The sequence below is a fragment of the Odocoileus virginianus genome, chromosome 22 (assembly GCF_023699985.2).
Source record: "Odocoileus virginianus isolate 20LAN1187 ecotype Illinois chromosome 22, Ovbor_1.2, whole genome shotgun sequence".
Lineage (NCBI taxonomy): Eukaryota > Metazoa > Chordata > Mammalia > Artiodactyla > Cervidae > Odocoileus > Odocoileus virginianus.
Genome location: NC_069695.1, coordinates 19,402,118 through 19,419,023, shown reverse-complemented (window position 1 = coordinate 19,419,023; position 16,906 = coordinate 19,402,118). Strand labels below are relative to the sequence as shown.

Here is a 16,906-nt window from a genome sequence, read left to right as displayed (position 1 = left end):
TGGGCGCAGGCCCTGGAAACTGGTGGCCTGGTCCCTCTGTCGTGGCTCTGAAGACAATTTGACGTTGGCAGCATTTTTAACTTCTTTGAATCTTGACATCTTAATCCATAATAATGCATACCCATGAGTCGTCGCAAATCATACAAAGAGATTGTCTGTATAGTGCCTGATACCTGGTAGACGTTCCACATGTGCTAGTTTTTATGCTTTAATTCCTGATCCTCTTGACTATTCAGGGACAGAAGTTCAAAGCAACAAGTGAAAACAAAAAAAAAAAAAAAAAAGGAAAAGAAACAGCCATGATCTGTAAGAATCACTTACAGGAATCATCTATAAAAGACTTCTGCCCTCTGATTGAAACCAAACAATAACCACATTCCAAGTAAGTGGAACAGCACAGGATGCTTTGCACAGAGCTCCATCGAAATCGCAGGGCACCTAATGGTGACCTAAAAGCAACAGATGAGATTTCCCTTCTTGTTTCCTTTAGCTTGCTTGCTCCCCTGCCCTGACCTGTGCACTCTAAAGGAAGACCTGCTGAATCTCAGTTGGATATTCTGTATTGCTCATAGAGGTCCCTTCTCCCCAGATATTACTGTCCTTGTTCAATGCTGTAGGAAGCCCAAGCTACCATGCTTTTACTCTCCTAACTTTCTCTACATCAGTACCCTTTTACTTTATTTTTATTTACTTATTTTTTCATTTATTTGTATTAGTTGGAGGCTAATTACTTTACAATATTGTAGTGGTTTTTGTCATACATGTAAATCCATGGCTGATTCATCAGTACCCTTAAAAAAAAAATACTTGACTGTGCTGAGTCTCAGTTGTGACATGTGGGATCTAGGTCCCAGGGATGGAACCCGGGCCCCCTGCATACACAGTCTCAACCACTGAACCACCAGGGAAGTACCTAAGTACTCTTACTTGATAACAGCATTCATTATTTTTAAGAAATAAACCATAGTCTCTTTTTACATGCCTAATTCCAAAATCCAGTATCAGTGAGAAAAGCTGAGAACCATTCTATGAAAATGGTCACATTGAACAAATATATTTCCTCGGTATACATTCAAACATCATCTGAGAATGTTTCTTTTGGTACAACCAAACTTCATGACTATGCATTCAAAATGTTTACTTATATCCTAAAGTATATTCCATGAACTGCACTGAAATACACGTGAGAACAGAGTTTTTAAAGCATTTTTCACATTTATGATTTCTTGTAAAAACTTGGGGAAGTCATTGTTTAACTCCATCCTGGAACATAAGCTCCATGAGAATAGGACAGGTGTCAGTCCTGTTCACTGTTACCTCCCCAGTGTCCAGTACAAGGCCTGGCACACGCGAGACATCCAGGAAGCATTTGTTGACCAATACACTTTAATCTTAATCTACAGAAAATAGTTTTATGTAAGATTGATGGAAATATCCTCCAAAAAAAAGAGCAAAGTGATTCAGTAAAATGGTATTCTGGAACTAAAAAAAGACCTGAATTCCTGAGCAGTAGTGTAAGTCCCTTTTGTGAGAATGCAACAAGTCATCCTGGAATTCATGTAAACTAGAAAGGCAAAGGTCAGGTGTAGGCCAAATACACACAATATCTGAAAAGTACATGTAAACATATCTCCCCAAATGCATGATTTCTGAGAGGAAACTCAAAAGCCAGCTGTCAAAACTGCAATTCTGACTCTGCCATCACAGATATTTCCAAATAGCAGGGAGCCATCCGGAGACCAGTGTTTACACTTAATCACACTCGCATGAACCACTTAAAGGATGGGAGACTACAGAACCAAAGACAACTCTTAGAGGAATACAGGAATTTGTGAGGACAAGGCTGTGAACTGGTTGAAGATTACAGAAATGCTATGATAAACCCATCTTCTACAGATATCACCTAATAAGAAGACTAAGCGAGATCTAGGTCTACAGCTTATGGCTAATGATTGACAGATGTCAAAGTCAAGAGAAATTCAATCTTGTTTCTGCTTCTCTATTGAGAACGCCCCTTAAGAAGCAGGGAACACTTCTGGTGCACCTCAAAAGCAATAGGTATGTACTGGTTATCACTAATTTTTGCAGCAGACCATGAAGAAGAAATCCCAGTGACTGTTTTAGAAATAATGAAATTAAGGCTCAGGGCAGCCAAGAATTTGCCTAAATGTATGTGATGTGATGTGCTCAGTCACTAAATCAGGCCAACTCTTTGAGAGCCCACCAGGCTCCTCTGTCCATGGGATTCTCCAGGCAAAAATACTGGAGTGTGTTGTCATTTCCTCCTCCACAGGATCTTCCTGACCCAGCTATCAAACCCTCGTCTCCTACATCTCTTGGATTGCAAGTGGATTCTTTACCGCTGAGCCGTCGGGGAAGCCTAAACGTATATATTAATTGAAAAGCAGAATCGGGATCCAATTCAAGTCTGACTTGAAAATTCTTCCCATGAACCCGCCATCCCTCCTTGCTATACTGAAAAGATTTATGTGAAGAAAGGTAATGGGGAGCATCTCTGGAAGAGATCATGGAGTCACAACTGATGAAATCTGTTGTAATCCAGATAAATCACACCCAGGACCCCTGAGATAAGATCAGTATGGTGACCTTTAACGAATCAGAGGCAAACACCATCTTCGTTTTTTAAAAGACTGCTGAAGACAAGACTGGGAAAGGACTACCCTACTAGCCAGGGTCCAAATCTTCCTTTGTATTTCAGGGTTCAGCCCTTGGCCTCACACAATGCTTAATACACAGTGAATTAAGGACATGCTGTTTTCTCCATGGGCTTCCCTGGTGGCTCAGGTGGTAAAGAATCTGCCTGCAATACAGGAGACCGGGGTTTGATCCCCGGGTCAGGAAGATGCCCTGGAGAAGGGAATGGCTACCCTCTCCAGTATTCTTGCCTGGAGAATCCCATGGACAGAGGAGCCTCGCACAGGTCATAAAGAGTCGGACACAACTATTCACACACACTTATCTTCACGTACCTAAAGCTTTGTCAACCAGGGTTAAACCAATTTTGAACAGTTCCAATAGGTAGAAGGTTCAAGAAGGTAGGCAAAAAATGGATACAGAAAGGCACAAGGAGCAGTGAGAGGTCCCAGGAAAGGAATGGGTGTTCACCAAGGGGACAGGGAATCCCTACCACTTATTTCCAGTGCTCACAGGTTTCAGTGGAGGATTAGAAGGAAGGAGGGAATACATTTAGGCCCTCGTCTGTGCCTGGAATGGTTTTCAGCAGTCACTCTGCCTGCAGTTGGATGTCTTGTTTCCCCTACATTTGGTGGGGGGTGGGGAGCTGAATGAGAGAGAGAGGCAGGCAAATGCTCAAGGTGAAGGGCAGAGAGGAACCTGAGAGTTGTTCTCCCTTTTTCCTCATCTCCTAACTCAGAATTCAAGACCAGAAGTTCTGTTAAACTAGTTCATTTCCACTTACACGAAAGGCTTTTACATCTGCTGGGGGAACTAATCACCACTAACACAACTACTTGGGAAAATTCCAGGTTCCCAGACTCAAGTTCCTGGAGGAGGGAATGGCAATCCACTCTCATATTCTTGCCTGGAGAATCCCCATGGATAAAGGAGCCTGGAGGGCCACAGTCCACGGGGTTGCAAAGAGTCGGACACAACTGAGCAACTCAGCACAGCACACAAAGACTAAGTTGGGCTTCCCCAGTGGCTCAGCGTAAAGAACTGACCTAACACAGGAGACACAGGTTCAATCCCTGAGTCAGGAAGATCCCCTGGAGAAGGGCACAGCAACCTACTCCAGTATTCTTGCCTGGAGAATCCCATGGACTCAGAAGTCTGGCGAGCTACAGTCCATGGAGTTGGCTTGACTGAGCATACACACACAATGACTAAGTTATACATAACCTTACACAACATAATCCATGAAGTTGGAAACTACATCAACCAGAATCACTCTCTCATCATAAACACCAACCCCCCCAACAGAATAGGAGGAATTTGTTACTATCAGCCTGACTTGATAGTGACCTCTGTGATTTCTAATAATTCTAAATTTGTGATCAAGTTAAGAGAAGGAAGTACCTGCATTTTAGACTGTCTAAAATTCCCTTCCTCAATCATTACTGAAGCCATGCAAATTGGCATAAAAGCTACCATCAAGCTACCATCAATGTTTGCAGACATTCTCTTTGAACAAATAGAAAAAAAAAAGTAGGTGGTTTTCATGTAACGAAAAAGTAGTTCTAGCAGTGGACAGAGAACCCTGCACCTGCTCCACAAGTGAAAGGTAGACTCAGGAACTGATACTTACAATCATGCCCCGAAATGAAAGAAAGAAGGAAGCCGTCACATCAGCACGGTAAGTCTTACCGTATTTACTGCCCAGCAGGACTGTTTGTCAGTAAGCTACAGTGAACACAAAACAGCCCGCTTTCAGACTGGCGACCCTGATCACAGGACTCAAAGAGTGAATTCCACCAACCATAGGAAGCCAAGGACCCCCATCTCGACTGATCTCCCTGGCATCAGTTCCATGGGAGTTCCCCCATGGGACATAATCCTATTAAACATGTGTCTCCCCAACAATGTGCATGGGAAGCTGATATCTTCATTTTACATTCTGCACACCTATCAGTAGGGACCATCTCAGATCAATGGTGTCCCAAGCTCTCAGTCTAGCCAAACAGTCCCATTTTACACCTTGCTAAAAGGCACCAAACCTCAGAGGGCAACCAAAACGATAAACAGCATTTTTTTAAATTAAATGACATCTGATACAGCTGTAAGGCAGCAGCATACCCACCCAATGCTAGGGGCCATCAGAAAAACCACCAGGAATGTACCCCGAATGCGGCTCCAATTCTGAGTTGCCAGGCTAGAACCGGGCAGACACTTGGATGCTTTGTGGGCTTTAAAAATAAATTAAAAAAAAGTGATCCTTTAATGATAGTTAGAACTTCAAAGGGCTTCCTTGATGCCTTAGCTGGTAAATAGTCCACCTGCAATGCAGAAGACAAAGGAGATGCATGTTCGATCCCTGGGTTGGGAAGATCCCCTGGAGGAGGCGATGGCAACCCACCCAGTATTCTTGCCTGGGAAACCCCATGGATGGAGGAGCCTGGTGGGGTAGCAAAGCGAGCATGAGCACTTCAAAGGATTAAAATATATCTTTAAAAAATATTATATTTTCATTCTAATCCGTGGAAAAACAAAGTAGTAATGTTGACACTGGCATTTCCTTCCTTCTCACAAGGCAGATTCGGTGTAGGCATGTTTCAGAAGTAACTCGCTGTGAAGGGAGGCACCCCAGAACTGCTGGACACGAGGGTTTCATCATCCCCGGGACACTACAGCCAGCGAGGTGGGAGAGAGGCAGGCTTCAGGACCAGGAGGCAGGAGAGCTGCCATGTCACAACCTCGCTGCCCAGAACACAACAATAACATGCACCTAAACACAGATGAACCCAGCACCGGCGGTGGAAATTACAACACAAATATATTTCTCATGCAAAATAGGACCAATGACACATATTTACACGATGCAAATAAAGTGCTGAAAAACCTTTCTTTTGGGGATACCATTGTGATTATGTGGTTTCAGTGAAGGTTAATGCCACATGGGGAACTTGCAACTCTGTATAACCAAGATGAAGATAGTATAGAAAATGCACTTGGGTAGAAACCTGGGTGTGTGACAGGCTGCTAGGAAAAAACGAAAACAGGAATGACAGAAGTATATTTTCTTTTATATACAAAAATGAAGGCCCCAGGTATGATTTGCTGAAGTAGCCATCCACAAGATGTTAAATTACTTTTCCTTTGCTTTGGTTAAAACAGTCTAGGAACGGCAATCAGTTCCCCTTCTACGAAGAGCATATAAACACAGCGACAGGACTGCTTTCAGGAGAAAATAAACAACATTTAAGAAAAGAAATTAAATTAGTTTTAAACTAAAACATTTACCAATAAATAAGTTTCTTAAAAAGGTAACATCTTCATCCTACAATTATGGGCATAACATATACAAAAAATAAACTTTCTCTCACAATAATAATAATTACAGGTGTTAATGCAACGAGCTAGGAAATGAAATTACTTTAATGTGTTAAGAAAAAAAAAAATCCTAGCAACCAAAAATAAATTTTAAAAATCGACATTTTTTTTGAAAATGGTACATTCTAAAAGAACTAATTCTTTATTACAGAACATAATTCAAACTATTGTTGGTATTTCAATGTATTCCTAAAGAAATGTTTAAAAAGAAATTTCGTACACCAGAATTGGAACAGCACTTATAATTCAGTTTACAGCTATGAAAAGGCAATCATCTTCCACTTAAAACTGTAACCCGTGATGAAATATACGTCAAGAACATAAACATTTGGTCTGACAATCTTTAATACTGGTTGAAAACAGACTGATGTTTGTTGCTGATGGGAGATATCGTTAATCCAATGTGCAAAAAAAGTGCAGCTGTCTATTTGTACTTGAGATATGTAAGACCAATGCTTCTGTACTATTTACACAGGTAAAAGATTTTAAACATAATGATTTCAGGAAGGACACTGCATCTTCTTTATGGATAATCACGTGCTACCGAGAGCCCAAAAGCTTGATGACACTCTTTAATTTACACAAACGTATCCAAAGAAGTATACCTGTTCTTGTCCTAATTTTGATCCTAAACAAAAACCCAATTTCAAAATCAGGAATTATTTTGAGCTAGGAAATCTTGGACTTGTTGCAAATGTGCAAATCTTGTCTCTGAGAGCCAGGTTCCTACACTCCCTTTTCTAATCCTGTCACCACTGATCCAGCCCACAAACCCCATCAGCTGCAGAGTAGCAATACCCCAAATAAGAGTAAAAAAAAACTCAGCCCTCAAACCACCCACATGCCTTCTGGTCATGTGACATCTTTAGGGGCAGGTACAGGCAATCAAAAAGGATGAAGAAACACTTCAGCAAAGCAACCATTATTTGTCCACAAAAACCATGAAAAACAGTGATAGAAAATTAACAAACCAAATATATAAATCTGACACCATTTTGCATTTCCAGAACTTGTTTTCCTATCTGTGCACGCAGGGTTCTTGGTCAACCACCCACCCGTATTTCCTGCGTCTACACAAAGTACTTTTACTAAAGTTCTTAAAAATGTCGCCGTGACCCGTAAGTCACACAGAATGGTGATGGTCAGGAAATCAATCCACTCAATTATCACTCTGTGCGGTGCACTCCCTGGCGCAGCAGGCAGAGAGGGGAACTTTTAAAAACGGACAGAAGTCTCTCACTTCTGAACTGGGCCCAGGAGTTCTCAAATTAAAATCAGAAATCATAAAAAAAAGGGGGGGGGGCGGTGGAGGGGGCCGGGTGCTTACTGGCAACATTAACACAAGACACCAGACGGGACAGTGAAACAGTTTGGTCAGAACCAAGGAACGGTTATTTCCTTGCAAAGTTTTCCAAACACCCAACCAAGCACTGCCTTATGTCCAGCGAGTACAAGTTCTTGGTAAGTTTCGCCAAAACGTGGAGGCTGGCGTTCATGGGTCGGGATGCGGGCTGCGGATACAGGGTGCTGGGCATCCCGGCCCCCCGCCTCTAGCTGCAGGCGATGGTCTCCAGCTGCTGCTCGGCCTCCGCGGCCATGGCCGCCGCCTGCAGCTGCTCGGTCTCGCTCTGCATGGCGCTGGGGGTGACCTGCTTGCGTTCGCTGTGCATGTTGTTCTCGTGCCGCTTCAGGTCGGACGCCTTGGCGAAGGCCTTGGTGCAGGAGCCGCACACGAAGGGCTTCTCGCCGCGGTGACGGCGCTCGTGGTCCTTGAGGTGGGACTTGTGCTTGAAGGCCTTGTCGCACATGTGGCAGGCGAAGGGCCGCTCGTTGCTGTGCACCCGCTCGTGCTTCTTCAAGTCCGGGGCGCGGATGAACGACTTGCCGCACACCTCGCAGCTGTAGGGCTTGTAGCCCGTGTGGATCTTCAGGTGCTCCTTCAGATGCGCCTGCGTGGTGAAGCCCTTGGTGCACATCTCGCACACGAAGGGCCGGTCGGCCGTGTGCAGCTTCTCGTGCTTCCGCAGCCGACCCTCGTCCGAAAACGTCTTCCCGCAGGCCTGGCAGGCGATCTGCTCCCGATGGTGCCCGTACAACAGGTATTCGAACTTCATGTCGCTGGCCGCCGTGGTCCAGCCTGGGGTCTGCTCATCCTTCACTTCGCTCATCCCGTCATTAAATGTTAAGGCCTGAGGGGTCTGGGACCCCAGGTCCTTGGACTCGGGCGTCTCCATGGACTCCACCTCCTGGCCGTAGCAATTGACCTTCCGCACCTCCTCGCTGCCCAGCTCTTTCAGGATGGCCTCCTGCACCCTGAGCGTCGTGGTGGGCGATTTGCCGTCCTCCTGACTCGGGGGGGTGCCTTCTACCGTGTCATCCGAGGGGCTGTCGTCCTGGTCTCCGATTTCCTCCACGTCGTCGTCCTGAGGGTCGGCAGCATCCCCAATGGGGCGGTTGATCTTCAGGCAGTACTTGCTTTTCGACTGACCGTTGTTTTCGTCCGGGCTGGACACGTCCCGCTTCTGAGAGCAGAGTTTATCCAGGAATCGGATGCCGAGAATCTGACCGGATGACATCATTAAGTTAACATCTTCTTTTTTCACGGAGATCTTTGCCGTGTACATGTAATTCAGGACCTCTTCAAATATATCGGAACGGAGGAAATCTATTTCTATTACTGAGGAACTATCTACCTCAAGTTTCTTGAAAAGCTTTTTAAAGTAGGTGCTGCAGGCAGCGAGGACACACCTGTGCGCTCTGAACTTCACATCCTCGACCACAATCGCGATGTCACAAAATTCTCCTTCCAAGCGTTGCTCGTTGAGTGTTTTCAGAAACAGAGTTTTATGATCATCGTCATTATATTTAATGGTTTCAGACATACTGATGAAAAACTCCTACAAGAAAATGTTTACAAAGAAAAAGAATTTTGGTAATTATGAACAGTACTTTTTATAAGAATTTCAGGGAGATTTTCATTTTCTGACCACTTTCTGGTTCCTAACAATTTCAGAAAAGTCACTGTCAGGAGGGGTTCAAGAACAGGAGGAGAAAAGACAGATCCAAATTTAGAGATTTCCACACTGTTCCTTCTACTTATCTTCACTGTACTCAGCGTATGCTTACTCATAATAACAACAACTCCTACTGAGCGCGCAATACGTGCCTGGCATTGTGCTATGCACTTTTCATGTCTTCACAAAGGCAGTGATCAAATGACCTTGAGAGATAAGCACTGTTATTACCCTACTTCATGGATGAATTGAGGAACCTGCCCGATATTCTAGCTATTTAGTGGACCATCAGGGCTCTAGCTCCAAAACCAGTGCTTCCTGATAACTAGAGGTAATAATGACAACTCAGCTTCAAGGTTTAAGAAACTGTCTCTGGCAAGCATCCGCCAGTGCCGTCTGCTATGTCTAATTTCATGCCGAGGAAGATTCAGTAAAATAACTAGCAGCTCTCAAGGTTCTGTTTCCTTGACGGAAGAGACAGATCACTCCGCAGACCCAGAGAGGGTAATCATTTCCAGAACACTCCATTCAGAGTTATCCTCTGGTTTTTTCACACCAGTGTTGAGCTACTTCTGAACAAGGGGCAAAGTTTAATAGGACCCTCAGAGAATCAGATGACATTTGGGAAGACAGTGACAAGCAGCTTCATTCCCCCTTGGATGCCAGTCTATCTGTCATCCGGATCAAAGTGTCATCAGAACTGGATGCACGTGACAAGTGCGGCAGGGGTTTTATGAGCAAATGATATGTAGAACTGGCAGGGAAGACATCTGCCACGTGTTAAAGAAGTGATCTTTTTTAAAAATAACATATCCTGTGTATTTCTTTTCAAAAACCTTGTTTTTCTTTTATTCAACCAAGCATAAGTATGAGGAAAATACCTAGTCCCCTAAAGAATGCTAATACATAACTGAGAGACATTTTAAAGCTGACACCAATAATATTCTAAAGACTTAATATGCAAAGTCATAGTTACCATGAACAACTCAGGCTATTATCTTAACGCTTTAAACACCAAAATCTTCGGATCAGAATAACTCTGATCAGGGGCACGCCAGTCCTACAAGAGAAAAGGACATAGGAGAGTAAAGTTGGCTCTTTCCCTACCCCCAGTTGTAAACAAGAATGTTTTCAAAAATTGATTTTTAAAAAGAAACTTTCCTTTTTTGTCCTGTCACTGGCACCTGTACCCATTTTCAGGTTGGGAACAAAGAGGAGGGTGGCTGGCAGCGTCGGGTTCAGCTCTGAACAGATATGAAGGAGAAAAGGTAAGGGCTGGAGCACTAGCAGCCTGGAGGGGGTGTGTGACAGGAATGGGAAGGAGGGGCTGGGGAACCACTAAGGGATTCCCCCCACAAAGCCTCCCTCTGTATTTGCAAGGATTTTTATTGCTGCACAGATAGAGTAAAAGCTGGTAAGTACCTCGTTCCCCTACCATTTCCTGCTGGATTCACAGCCTTCCACATTTTTTTCTACTTGGCTTATATAAACATAGACTATATATTTTTTACATCGATATATATAGACAAAGTTAAGAAAAGTACATATACTCAACAGTTAACAGTGAGGGAGAGAGAACAGTAGCTGTTTACTTCTATCCACTCTTCTGTATGATGTAGTATAGTTACTTAAATCACTCTGGTCTTGAAGCTTGCATTAGAGAACTCCAGGTGTGTCTGCCTCTCTCCCTACAGGGAAGCTCAAAGGATTCTAGATTTTTTCCAGTTTATTTATTTTTTTTTATTTTTATTTTTTAAAATTTTTTCCAGTTTAAACTCCATTTTGCAGACCAACATCCTGAAAAACATCAAGCCTTCTCTACTGAACCGTGATCACACAAACTTGAGTGTGGCAGAACCAGAGTCCTGAAAACCTTCTACAGAAAAGCAAAAACATCATTAAGCTGCCTAAAGTGGCAGGCTGTTTTCTTATTTGCCAAGTGCGAGGACTGGGCAGAATAATTTCTAAGGGTGCACCCCAGCCTGTAGCCATCTCTCTGGAGCTTGTGGGATAAAGGTGCATGGACCGGGTACAGGAGAGGCGTACAGTACCCATGGCAAGGTACTTGGATTTTTTTTTTTTTTTTTAAGCCTATGTGTTATTTTGCTCCACTCTCTCTCCAGATCTCCATTTCCCCCCCTCTGTTGAGATGTTCCCATTGCTAAGTTCAGGTGAGTCAAAAGGGAAGATCCCCGTTGCCAGTATACCTACAGGTGGAGGGCAAGATGCCGCCCCAACCACACCTCCTGGACGAAGCTGGCCCTGCATGTCGTTTCTCCAAAGCGCCGGCGCGGGGGCCCCCGCTAAGGCGAACCTACAGAAGCCGCGGCGACCAGCCGGCCGCCTCCCCGACCCCGGGGCCGCCGCGACAATGGCGGCGGCACCACTTCCCGGTCGAGAGCTCGCCGCTTCTGGATGGGGAGGGAGCAGGGAACCGAGCGCAGGACCCGGGCCGCCTCCGGAGCCTCTCCAAGCCTCGCTCCCATCCCGCTCGGCCCGGGAGGTGGGGACCGGGATCCAGCGGCTGGCATTCCTTCCCGAACAAAAGCTCCGGCCCGGGAAGCCGGGCGGAGCACCAGCCGTTTTCCCTTTTAGAATCGGGCTCTTAGGCGCGGGCTAGGGCCGCGGCTCCTAGCGCTAGAGGGAGGACCCACGGCGGCCCCGGCGGCGGAGATCGGGAGCGGGCGTGCGGCCGGGCTCCGCAGCCCCGCGCCGCGCCGCGCCCCGCTCCGCCCGCGAGCCCGGAGCTCGCGCCCCGCGCACTCCCCGGCCGGCTCGCGCCGGGCCCTCCCCCGCCCTCCCGCGGCCGGGGGCGGGGGCGGCGCGCGGCCGGCTTCCCGAGCTCCGAGGGCGCTCCCGGGAGTGCGAGCGCGGGGGTCCCGGCCCCCTCCTCCACGGGCTGCTGGGGGGCGGCGCGGCGGGGCCCGCGGCGCGGAGGGGCGGCGCCCGGCGGGCCGCGCTCGGCGCCGGGCTCCGGGCCGTCCCCACCCCCATCGCGGTGCACTGCGGCGGTGCGAGCGGGGGCGGCCATAAACTCCGCCGCCGAGGCTCGGCGAGCGCGCGCGCGGGGCCGCCACTGTCGCCGCCTGGCCGCTGCCCGAGCCTGCTCGCCGGCCTGCGCGGCCCCCGGAGCGCCCCGGCCCCACGGCCGGCCCCGCTCGAGCCGCGCCACCGGGGCCGCCCGCACCTCCTGGAGCTGACGGGTGCCCCCGAGCGCGGCGAGAACGCGCTTCTTCCGGGCAGCCCCGCCGCGCCCGCCGCCCCCGCGCCCGCCTCGCGGCCGGCCCGGGCCCCTTCCGCACCCCCGGCCCGCGCTTACCTGCAGCCTGGCACAGCCACAGACACTCGCCGTGGGCTCCCCGCGCTCGCTGCACGCAGGCCGGGGACGGGATGGACGCGGGGCGCGGGGGCACGGTGGGTGGCAGTGTGTTTTGGATTTTTTTTTTTTTGGAGTTTGGGGAGGGGGCGGGGTGGGGGGGAAATCGTGCACGTCCCTGATGGTAGCAGCCCTCCTCCTGCACGGGCACAGAATGTCTAGCCGGCCGCGAACACCCCCACCGGCACCCCCCCCTTCCCGTGCATGCGCGGTGCGGGCCAGGGGGAAGGCGCGCCGCCGGCTTGCGCAGGCACGGAACCCGACCGGGCCTCTAAATGGGCGAGCGGGGAAAGGGTTAATCCGGGACCTTGCGACGCTTTCGTTGGAGTCTACGGGGCCGCCCCCGGAGGGCCCTGGCCTGCGCACGCGCGCGCACGCGCGCGGGTTGGGGCGCGCGGAGCCCGCGCGCGGGAGAAGAGAATGGGCGGGGCCGGGGCGGGGCTTAGGAGCGGAGGAGCGAATGCACGAGCGCCGCTCGCGGGCACCCGCCCCGCCTGCCGCTCCCGCCTCCCGCTCGGACTCCCGAGCTCCCGCCCGCGCCCGGCGCCGGCGCCGGCGCGGCACCGGGGACGCGGGAGCCCTGCGCTCCCGTGCGTGTGCATGTGCGTGGGCAGTGCCGCCCTCGGGCGCGCGCAGGGCGGGCGCCGCGGCTGCGGGGCTCGCCCGGGAGTCTCGGACTGGCGTTCCGGGCACCCTGCCTTCCGCGCTCGCCGGAGACAGCGAGACGCGCGCTCGCGGGCGTTGGGTCTTAGCGGGTATCGCCGCCGCATTTTGTCTATGGGCGAGTTATAGGCGCTCAGTAAGCGTTTGTAGAAGAGATGCAAAGGTGGTATCTTTTCATTTGGGCTGTAAGGGGCGATCCCAGTCCCAGAGAGGAAAGGGATCGCATACACACACACCCCCCAAAGCTCAGGAGCCAGTCAGGGACGCGCCCACGCTCCCGCATCCCCCCGGAAACTCGCAAGGAGACGTCTCGGGGCTGGAGGCCGAATAGCCCATCCCTGGCGGTGGAGCCCCTGGGTGAGGCTTCTTTTGCAGCTCGCTCGGAGAGCTCTGATAACTCAGCGCCGTTTCTACATCCCTGTTGAGCAGAGTAACGACTCCTGTGCTGTGGGAGCATCACCTTGCGGTGACGGTGCTGGGGAGTCCCTCCCGCTCCCCCGTTTTCTGCTCATCTATGCACAGGAAGCTGGACGCTGCCGCGGCTCCCCCGTGTCGCTTGTGCAGCTTTATCACACTTGTTTTAACAGCGTTTAGCCAGAACATTAGTAATTCGTATCTAAAAATTAGAGCAGGACCATCCTTGTGGGCTTGTGCGATAATTACAAAAATTAATGCTTGTAACGGGTCCATCATACACCTTGAAGAAATTATATTATGATTTGTGTTTAATTCCAAAGAAATTCTGTTCGTCCTGAGGTGATTTGTTGTACTAATTGATGTCGGTTTCAACGTTTCCAAAGGTGCTTTTTATACACATCCTTTTTGATGTTCACAAAAGCCTGAGGGTTAGTGGGTCTGTTGAATGAAGCGAGGTAGAATAGACCAGTTCTAAAGTCAGACATACTCAGCTCAAATAATGGGTATATGATCTAGCTTCCCTAAACCTCACTTCTTGTTCTCTGATACGAGCAGGAAATTGTGAGGATTAAATAGAGTAATGCTCAATTAGGTGGTTAGCTCAAATACTAGCGCTATGGTGTTAAGTGACCTGCCAAGTCTGTCTGGATAGTGGGTTTCAATGGCAAGAACAGAACCAGAACCACCAGGGGTCAGGTCCACACTAGATCCTAGGCGGCCCACGTCCCCTCTGATGCCACGATGGGCCTGATTATTGTTATGTGTTTCTTTAGTCACTAAGTGGTGTCTGACTCCTTTGCAATCCCAGACTGTAGCCCACCAGGCTCCTTTGTCCTTGGGATTTCCCGTAGCTTTTAAGGTTACATTTCAATCCTGTCTGTGTTTTTATAGGGGGATAACAATAGAAGTATACCATAGGATTATGTTATCAAGCAATAAAGCTGTCATTTCATTTAGCAGTGTGTGGGCATAGCTCTCTTAGTTAGGGTTCATTTGATGCAACCACTCCCTCCATACCACTTAATTGCATAGCTTTATACACTCATTCTGCATATATTGATTACCTATCTACTATGTAAAGACTGTCTCTTGGCATATGGCTAGGTAAAGTCTTTCAGGATTTGACAAATCTGATCCAATTAAAATGGCTCAGAAGAGGTCTTGAGCAGCAGAATGTAGTTCTCAAGTGACAGATCCTTGACATCTTGATTTTGCATTAATCATTCTGCTTTTTCATTTGCTTTTTGCGCTCATTGCCTGGGCTCTGACCGACTATCCCTTACTGCATGGGAATCATGGGATGAGTGTAAACGACAGAGGAAATTCTGTGGGCTGGAGGAGGGAGGAGGGGAAGCTACAAAGGAAGTGCCTGACCCACACCTGGCAGCTCGCCTTAACACAGCAACCTTACCTCGGCGCCACCCAGCATCCCTTAGGCCCTCCATAAATACGGGCTGACAGGTAAGTGATGACTCACGCAGCACTGTAGGGAGTTACAAGGACATGCTGTGGGGTTGATGTGGGCTCAGGACCTTCTGAAACTCACAGATCTGAGGCCCTTGAAGGAAGTCTTCTGGCTCTCCTGCTCCGATTGCTGTCACTCTGTGGGACTCTGAAGCCAACAACTATGCTGGGAACACACTGTTCCTCCCCTTAGGGTGCTCATGGCTGCCTCCTAACTGGAACCTGCTTGTAAGGTGGTTTAGTTAAGAATCTGCCTGCCAATGAAGGGGACATGGGTTTGATCTCTGGGCTGGGAAGGCAACTAAGCGCTGTGCCACAACTACTGAACCTGTGTCTAGCGCCTGGGAGCTGCAACCACTGAACCCACACATTCTGAACCCATACAAAGCCTGCATTCTGGATCCTGGGCTCTGCACCAAGAGACGCCACCACAGTGAGAGGCCTGTACACCACAACGAAGACCCAGTATATCTGAAAATAAATAAAAATCTAAAAAAAAGTAATTGTAAGGCAGGAGTCTGGGGCGCCAGTGCCTAGAATGGCTTTGGAACGGCCCCCGAGGGACATGGGTGATGTTAGATCATTTGCATGGAGTTGAGTCTCTGTCACACTGACCTTGGGCCCTCTGATCAGTGGAAGATGTGCAGAAAAGTGGGTACCATGTGTTCTGAACAGAGGCTTTGAGAAGCGGCTTGTGTTCCCCTCTCCCGCCTAGGTTTGTGTGGTCTTCTGTGAGGACTGGGCCTAGGTTGCCACTGTTTCTTCTGCCTGGGCCCTCAAATGACAAGCAGGCCTCAGAGAAGGAAGCTGACCTGAAACCCAAGCCCTGCCAAGCCCAGGCAGGCGACAGCTCATCCACAAACTCATGAGTGAGAAAGAAACGCTTGCTTCCTTAGGCACCGGAAGGCTGTGTTTTATGCTTGGTCATTGCAGCCAAACGTGAAATACCTGCACAAGGAAAAGGGTCCCGCCAAGTACCAGGAGCACTGTCCCCTTGCTGCTCGGGAAACACTGCACACGGTACATGCATCGGAAGCTGACCTAATCCCGGATGATGCGGAGGTATGGAAACACACATTCAAACATGATCACATGAGTAGTTTTACAACTGCACATTCTGATAATGCTACTATTAAAAAGGTACAAAGCTCAGGATGTCATGAAACAGAGGACTCAGTCTGGTTGCGAACTCAGTGAAAGCTTCTTCGAAGATGGATATTTGAGACCAGAAGAGTGAGGGGAGACAGGCATCTTTGGGGTTGGGGGCTAGCATTTCAGGCAGACAGGGAATAGCATGAAGGAAAAGATGGAAGAGACTTGGTGGGTTGAGGCTCTAGGGGAGGACAGAGTGACCGAGGCTCAGTGGGCGTGAGACAGGTCAGTGGAAGAGTGGAGCTCGGCAGAGCAGAGGCTTTGCCGTCCACAGTGAGGGCTGTGGATTTTATACTATGCACAGTGAGCGCCATCAGAGGGTAAACTGACATTTACTTGAGTAGATATGTTAATCGTATAACTAGGGTAAATGCAGGCTATGGAAAGCAGATGTAGACTTTGAATTTCAAATACCTCCAATGGTGTGACTGACTGCTCATGTAAAACTTTTCTCATAGTTCAGGTTATGGGAAATGATTTTCTGACACCAGCAACTGAAATCCTATCTTTCTTTATCTAGAAATAAAAGTTAATAATTCCCTCATGAAGTTTTACTTTCGAATGAAATACATTCATCACGCTATCCTAAGAAAAGATTCTGATCAAACTTCCATTTGAATGACTATATGAGGACTTAACAGCTTTGAAATGAAATGAGTGAAAATGCTGAATTAGCAGAGATACAAAACACTGCTCTATTTCTGGATCAAGATAAGAAATTTGTTATTAATAGATAGTAACAGTGGAAATACTATATACTATCTGGAAATCAAATAAAAATAAAGCTAACTAC

General features: G+C 48.3%; 1 protein-coding gene and 2 long non-coding RNA genes across 8 annotated transcripts in view; 2 read left to right on the top strand and 1 right to left on the bottom strand.

Annotated features, from left to right (window-relative positions):
* Positions 1-5,451: 5,451 nt before the first annotated feature.
* On the bottom strand, positions 5,452-12,465 carry ZBTB14 (zinc finger and BTB domain containing 14). Of its 6 annotated transcripts, none has more exons than XM_070452693.1 (3): positions 12,361-12,465; positions 10,018-10,101; positions 5,452-8,924 (listed from the first exon to the last, which is right to left on the bottom strand). In XM_070452693.1, exons 2-3 carry the CDS (start codon positions 10,018-10,020, stop codon positions 7,578-7,580), a joined length of 1,350 nt encoding a protein of 449 aa, XP_070308794.1. In that variant the 5' UTR covers positions 10,021-10,101; positions 12,361-12,465; the 3' UTR covers positions 5,452-7,577. The 6 variants fall into 6 exon arrangements, with proteins under 6 accessions (XP_070308794.1, XP_070308793.1, XP_020765297.1 ...); XM_070452692.1 differs by having other exon boundaries at positions 10,018-10,285; positions 12,361-12,462; XM_020909638.2 differs by lacking the exon at positions 12,361-12,465 and adding an exon at positions 11,249-11,712 and having other exon boundaries at positions 10,018-10,285.
* Positions 10,812-16,906, top strand: part of LOC139030376 (uncharacterized) — a 23,472-nt gene continuing 17,377 nt past the window's right edge. Inside the window, exon 1 of the long non-coding RNA XR_011482728.1 lies at positions 10,812-11,102. This is a non-coding gene — a long non-coding RNA (uncharacterized lncRNA). The remainder of the gene's footprint in view (positions 11,103-16,906) is intronic.
* LOC139030375 (uncharacterized) overlaps positions 13,006-16,906 on the top strand; it is a 5,389-nt gene continuing 1,488 nt past the window's right edge. The window contains exon 1 of the long non-coding RNA XR_011482727.1: positions 13,006-16,023. This is a non-coding gene — a long non-coding RNA (uncharacterized lncRNA). The remainder of the gene's footprint in view (positions 16,024-16,906) is intronic.